Source organism: Procambarus clarkii, chromosome 26 (genome assembly GCF_040958095.1).
Source record: "Procambarus clarkii isolate CNS0578487 chromosome 26, FALCON_Pclarkii_2.0, whole genome shotgun sequence".
Lineage (NCBI taxonomy): Eukaryota > Metazoa > Arthropoda > Malacostraca > Decapoda > Cambaridae > Procambarus > Procambarus clarkii.
This window is the reverse complement of record NC_091175.1, coordinates 27,269,321-27,276,585: the sequence shown is the minus strand read 5'-3', so window position 1 is coordinate 27,276,585 and position 7,265 is coordinate 27,269,321. Positions and strand designations below refer to the sequence as shown.

Here is a 7,265-nt window from a genome sequence, read left to right as displayed (position 1 = left end):
CCAACCCTACCTAACCTAACCTAACCTATATTTATAGGTAAGGTTAGGTTAGGTAGCCAAAAAAAGCTAGGTTAGGTTAGGTTAGGTAGGTTAGGTAGACGAAAAAACATTAATTCATGAAAACTTGGCTTATTAGGCAAATCGGGCCTTGAATAGTAGGCTGAGAAGTGCGTTCTGGCTATTAGGTACGACATATATATATATATATATATATATATATATATATATATATATATATATAATATATATATATATCTAGGTCCTCAAACATTTTCTAAAGGCTCTTCAACAGTTCTCCCAAAACTGCTGCACAAGGAAGTCCTCTTCAAACACCAGTGATGCTTCACCACTGGTTCAACAGAGACACGTGAAACTCCTCTTCACTGCTCCTTTACACTGCTTGAGGTCAACTCACTGTGGAGTTCAGCTCTCCCACAGAGTTCAGCATACACTTCTCCAGTCTCGAAGTTTCCTCCATTAACCTCTTCCCTGGCCTCAAAGTTCTTCCACCAACTCTTACCCAAACAAACCCCCGAAATGTCTGATGTGAGGGCGCTCACTCACTGAAGCTGGCCATGGCGCTCACATAGGCCGCCCAAGAAAATGCTTCAGGGCTGCTTCACAACTCTTCTGCCCTTGGTTTGAGTACATTAAGTCGTCCACAGGCTTCACACACAAACGCCTGCTTGATTACCTCCTCTTGAAGGGGCACAGAACTAGGGATTCCTCCTTTTCTGCCAGGAGCTCAAACACAGTAGGGAGCCGGTCGGCCGAGCGGACAGCACGCTGGACTTGTGATCCTGTGGTCCTGGGTTCGATCCCAGGCGCCGGCGAGAAACAATGGGCAGAGTTTCTTTCACCCTATGCCCCTGTTACCTAGCAGTAAAATAGGTACCTGGGTGTTAGTCAGCTGTCACGGGCTGCTTCCTGGGGGTGGAGGCCTGGTCGAGGACCGGGCCGCGGGGACACTGAAAAAAAGCCCCGAAATCATCTCAAGATAACCTCAAGATAACAGTACAACCCTCTCTCACGACCTTTGTTGCTCAAGTGAGGTCAAGATGTCCCGAGTGAGCCTCACACCTTGTCGGCAAAATATCGACATCTCGTGTCATGTCACTTATTTACATGTTCATCCTCCGCCCATGCTGTTAAACTATTCATTAACTCTTGTCATGCATTTAGTATATATTCATATATCTATACTTCCTCTGACCTCTCAATCAGGTCCAGATTGACGAATAACTCTCATTAGGAGTAGACTCGTTCTTCAGACTCCCTGGGGTCATGACAGTGGAGTGATTAGATTAAATTAGATTGGGTTATGATAGGTACAGTAAAGTGAAGATAGTGGCCACAAGGGCCGTGATAAGGGTTCGAACCTACATCCGAGAGGATCGCAGACGCGCCTTAATCGACTGTGCCACTCCCTGCCTTCTTCATTTGATGCATCACGCTATTGTGATTTCTGTGTGCTTTGAATAGTTGCTTTGATGGTTAAAACACATATTCTTGGGGGCTTTTTTGTACCCAAGGGAGGCCGGCGCTATTCTTTCTCCCCCTGAAGAATCTGGGGGAAAAAGTACTTAAAGAGTTACCCAAAACCAGGAGGCCTGCTCAGAGACCGGGCCGCGGGGACATTGATCCTCGGAACCACCGTACGGTAACCACAAGGTAACCTAACCACTTCCAACACTGCTAATTCTCTAAGAATATCAATTTAAAAATATATATAAATTATATTCTAGTAATAGAGATTTATAATTACAACCTGCAGGTTGTAATTATATTGCAGGATTACATTAATTATATTGTAATTATAATTAAATGCAGGTTCAAATATCAACAAATATTGCTTGTTTGCACTCAGCAGGAGGAGACGAGCGTGTATTAGTGTGCAACAAGGGAACCAAACAAGCGTATAAACATAATCACGTCGTTACTCCCCGCTTGAGTCGCAGCAACTAGGCTACAATCACGGACAACATTTTCTTGAAAGCTTTGTAGTCAAATTAACTGGATAAGCTTCCCTGAGAGTGATTGATTTTACGTTCAGGTTACCGAGGTCGATTTGGGCGAGGAATAGGAGAGAGAAGGATAGCACGAGAGGGAGTGGGGAGGATAGGAGAGGATAGATGGCTGGGAAGGTGAGGACAGGCATTTATTCTGTCCAGTATTTCTCAGGGCTAGTTTGGCCCCCAAACGAGCCCTGAGGCTGCTAGATCCCAGAGACTCCGTGCCCCCCAGAGACTGTGGGATAAGACAGTGTGCCCCCCAGAGACTGAGATAAGACAGTGTGGCCCACAGACACTGAGACAAGACAGTGTGGCCCCCAGAGACTGAGACAAGACAGTGTGGCCCCCAGAGACTGAGACAAGACAGAGTGGCCCCCAGAGACTGAGACAAGACAGTGTGGCCCCCAGAGACTGAGACAAGACAGTGTGGCCCCCAGAGACTGAGACAAGACAGTGTGGCCCCCAGAGACTGAGACAAGACAGTGTGGCCCCCAGAGACTGAGACAAGACAGTGTGGCCCCAAGAGACTGAGACAAGACAGTGTGGCCCCCAGAGACTGAGACAAGACAGTGTGGCCCCAAGAGACTGAGACAAGACAGTGTGGCCCCCAGAGACTGAGACAAGACAGTGTGGCCCCCAGAGACTGAGACAAGACAGTGTGGCCCCCAGAGACTGAGACAAGACAGTGTGGCCCCAAGAGACTGAGACAAGACAGTGTGGCCCCCAGAGACTGAGACAAGACAGTGTGGCCCCCAGAGACTGAGACAAGACACTGTGGCCCCCCAGAGACTGAGACAAGACAGTGTGGCCTCCCAGAGACTGAGACAAGACAGTGTGGCCCCCAGAGACTGAGACAAGACAGTGTGGCCCCCAGAGACTGAGACAAGATAGTGTGGCCCCCAGAGACTGAGACAAGACAGTGTGGCCCCCAGAGAATGTGGGACAAGACAGTGTGGCCCCCAGAGACTGCGACAAGACAGTGTGGCCCCCAGAGACTGAGACAAGACAGTGTGGCCCCCAGAGACTGTGGGACAAGACAGTGTGGCCCCCAGAGACTGAGACAAGACAGTGTGGCCCCCAGAGACTGTGGGACAAGACAGTGTGGCCCCCAGAGACTGCGACACAAGACAGTGTGGCCCCCAGAGACTGAGACAAGACAGTGTGGCCCCCAGAGACTGCGACACAAAGCAGTGTGGCCCCAGAGTCTGCGACACAAGGCAGTGTGGCCCCCAGAGACTGCAATACAAGGCAGTGTGGCCCCCAGAGTCTGCGACACAAGACAGTGTGGCCCCCAGAGACTGCGACACAAGACAGTGTGGCCCCCAGAAACTGAGACAAGACAGTGTGGCCCCCAGAGACTGAGACAAGACAGTGTGGCCCCCAGAGACTGCGACACAAGGCAGTGTGGCCCCCAGAGACTGAGACAAGACAGTGTGGCCCCCAGAGACTGAGACAAGACAGTGTGGCCCCCAGAGACTGAGACAAGACAGTGTGGCCCCAAGAGACTGAGACAAGACAGTGTGGCCCCCAGAGACTGAGACAAGACACTGTGGCCCCCCAGAGACTGAGACAAGACAGTGTGGCCCCCCAGAGACTGAGACAAGACAGTGTGGCCCCCAGAGACTGAGACAACTCTTGTTGTACTCTCCAAGTTGTTGTACTCTTCAAGTCACTTGTGCTGTCCCGTCTCGAGTACTGCTCAGTACTCACTTCCCCCTTCAGAGCAGGAGAGATTGCTGAAATAGAGGGAATACAGAGAACATATACGGCACGCATAGACGAGATAAAACACCTAAATTATTGGGATCGTCTCAAAGCTCTCCAAATGTACTCTCTAGAAAGGAGACGAGAGAGATACCAAATAATATACACCTGGAAAATACTGGAGGGTCAGGTCCCAAATCTACACAGTAAAATAACAACGTACTGGAGTGAACGATATGGAAGAAAATGCAAGATTGAACCTGTGAAGAGCAGAGGTGCCATAGGCACAATCAGAGAGCACTGTATAAACATCAGGGGTCCGCGGTTGTTCAACGCCCTCCCAGCGAGCATAAGAAATATTGCCGGAACAACCGTGGACATCTTCAAGAGAAAACTGGACGGTTTTCTAAGAGAAGTTCCGGATCAGCCGGGCTGTGGTGGGTTCGTGGCCCTGCGGGCCGCTCCAAGCAACAGCCTGGTGGACCAAACTCTCACAAGTCGAGCCTGGCCTCGGGCCGGGCTTGGGGAGTAGAAGAACTCCCAGAACCCCATCAACCAGGTATCAACCAGGTATCAACAAGACAGTGTGGCCCCCAGAGACTGAGACAAGACAGTGTGGCCCCCAGAGACTGAGACAAGACAGTGTGGCCCCCAGAGAATGTGGGACAAGACAGTGTGGCCCCCAGAGACTGCGACAAGACAGTGTGGCCCCCAGAGACTGAGACAAGACAGTGTGGCCCCCAGAGACTGAGACAAGACAGTGTGGCCCCCAGAGACTGTGGGACAAGACAGTGTGGCCCCCAGAGACTGAGACAAGACAGTGTGGCCCCCAGAGACTGTGGGACAAGACAGTGTGGCCCCCAGAGACTGCGACACAAGACAGTGTGGCCCCCAGAGACTGAGACAAGACAGTGTGGCCCCCAGAGACTGCGACACAAAGCAGTGTGGCCCCCAGAGTCTGCGACACAAGGCAGTGTGGCCCCCAGAGACTGCGACACAAGGCAGTGTGGCCCCCAGAGTCTGCGACACAAGACAGTGTGGCCCCCAGAGACTGCGACACAAGACAGTGTGGCCCCCAGAAACTGAGACAAGACAGTGTGGCCCCCAGAGACTGAGACAAGACAGTGTGGCCCCCAGAGACTGTGACGCAAGACAGTGTGGCCCCCAGAGACTGTGACACAAGACAGTGTGGCCCCCAGAGACTGACACACAAGACAGTGTGGCCCCCAGAGACTGTGACACAAGACAGTGTGGCCCCCAGAGACTGTGGTACAAGACAGTGTGGCCCCCAGAGACTGTGATACAAGACAGTGTGGCCCCCAGAGACTGTGACACAAGGCAGTGTGGCCCCCAGAGTCTGCGACACAAGACAGTGTGGCCCCCAGAGACTGTGACACAAGACAGTGTGGCCCCCAGAGACTGTGACACAAGACAGTGTGGCCCCCAGAGACTGACACTCAAGACAGTGTGGCCCCCAGAGACTGACACACAAGACAGTGTGGCCCCCAGAGACTGTGATACAAGACAGTGTGTCCCCCAGAGACTGTGATACAAGACAGTGTGGCCCCCAGAGACTGTGACACAAGACAGTGTGGCCCCCAGAGACTGTGACACAAGACAGTGTGGCCCCCAGAGACTGACACTCAAGACAGTGTGGCCCCCAGAGACTGACACACAAGACAGTGTGGCCCCCAGAGACTGACACACAAGACAGTGTGGCCCCCAGAGACTGACACTCAAGACAGTGTGGCCCCCAGAGACTGACACACAAGACAGTGTGGCCCCCAGAGACTGACACACAAGACAGTGTGGCCCCCAGAGACTGACACACAAGACAGTGTGGCCCCCAGAGACTGACACACAAGACAGTGTGGCCCCCAGAGACTGACACACAAGACAGTGTGGCCCCCAGAGACTGACACTCAAGACAGTGTGGCCCCCAGAGACTGACACACAAGGCAGTGTGGCCCCCAGAGACTGGCAGCATCACCACATAGTATCATCCATTAACCCGCATGCCACCACCTGGTTCCTGTGGTATAAGGGGGTCCCCCATGCCTCACACAGCTCAGCATGTTATACGGTGTTTTTTTCCGAACTATATTTAAAGAGGAACATCCTGAAAACACAGGAAGGCGTGTGTCAAATTAAGTGAATATGACGTCCCTTTTGAAGTCTGCACTAGAAAAAGTCCTCAAACTTCCTGTAGATGACTCGCAGTGGAAACAATCAACTCTTCCTGTCGGATTTGGAGGCCTTGGTGTCCGCACAGCCTTCCAGATTGATTTGGCCAGCCTTTCTTGCCTCCTCTGCATCGAATGACTTGTTAAGAGTTATCCAACCAGACCCTCTTGGTGATTTGACACGGTCCTGCCCAGACTGATTGTTTCAATAGGTGGGATGCTCCTGCAGCCCCAGCACCCAGACAAGGCCCAACAAGAAGTCACAGTCAAGGTGGGACAGCCCAGTCAAGGTGGGACAGCCCAGTCAAGGTGGGACAGCCCAGTCAAGGTGGGACAGCCCAGTCAAGGTGGGACAGCCCAGTCAAGGTGGGACAGCCCAGTCAAGGTGGGACAGCCCAGTCAAGGTGGGACAGCCCAGTCAAGGTGGGACAGCCCAGTCAAGGTGGGACAGCCCAGTCAAGCTGGGACAGCCCATTGGTCAAGAATAAAGTATGAGGCCTTGCTCCTTGTTGCATTGTCACAATAGCAGACAAAAAGTACCTTCAGAGGCGTGGGTGCCCCCCCATGCAGAGGACTTTCATTTTTGCATCACCTACATCTGTAGCGTTGGTACAGCTATATCCAGAGACCCTCAGTATTACATTGGCCCTCTGCCTTGGTGCCCCAGTTCATACTGAGTACAAGTGTATTTGCAACAAGGTGGAAGCTGACCAATATGGCTTGCATGGTCTACATTCTGGAAGCTCAAAGGGTTGCATGCAAGAGGCAGTGAAGTTAATGACATCAATCATCAAGAGGAGCCTTACCACAACCCAGTGCCAGAGAGAGAGAGAGAGAGAGAGAGAGAGAGAGAGAGAGAGAGAGAGAGAGAGAGAGAGAGAGAGAGATAGAGATAGAGAGAGAGCCTTGGTTTATTCTGCTTCAAAACCCTGACAGTCCTCGCGCTTCGCCCAGATGATATCACAATGTAACCCCGGTAGACAGTTGGAGTGGGACTACACATGCGTATCCACCCTGGGTGCCATGTATCCACCCTGGGTGACACGTAACCACCCTGGGTGACTTCTACGTATACTTTGGTGCTGGTCAGACAGGTGGGGCAGCCAACCACTGGGAAGCACTATAATCAAACAAGAACAGGCAACTGGAACATCGGTACCCATTTGTTGTCATGGCATCTGAGACCCACCCCCTCCCCTGGGGCAAGGGTGCCATTAGCTTTCACAATTAGCATCTAGGCTCAGTGCCACCCTAGAGCTGCCAGTTTTCAGTTTCACTGCCTCAGTGTGGCAACTCACAAGGGAAATGCCCAGTTTATCCTATATTTTTTAGTTGTACCTAATTGCCAGAGTTGCCTGCCAAGCTA

The 7,265-nt window shown here is 51.9% G+C and overlaps 1 protein-coding gene across 1 annotated transcript; it reads left to right on the top strand.

Annotated features, from left to right (window-relative positions):
• The first annotated feature begins 2,947 nt into the window (after positions 1 to 2,947).
• On the top strand, positions 2,948 to 4,802 carry LOC138368868 (adhesive plaque matrix protein-like). Its single transcript, XM_069331580.1, has 2 exons — positions 2,948 to 3,443; positions 4,372 to 4,802. The coding sequence occupies exons 1-2, from the start codon at positions 2,948 to 2,950 to the stop codon at positions 4,800 to 4,802; spliced, it is 927 nt and encodes a 308-aa protein (XP_069187681.1).
• The last annotated feature ends 2,463 nt before the right edge of the window (positions 4,803 to 7,265 follow it).

Excerpts from the sequence above, each read along its gene's own strand:
- LOC138368868 (XM_069331580.1), top strand. The coding sequence starts at position 2,948 with ATGTGGGACAAGACAGTGTGGCCCCCAGAGACTGCGACAAGACAGTGT. Across the intron at positions 3,444-4,371 it reads CCAGAGACTGAGACAAGACA|AGAATGTGGGACAAGACAGT; the intron begins GTGTGGCCCCCA and ends TGTGGCCCCCAG.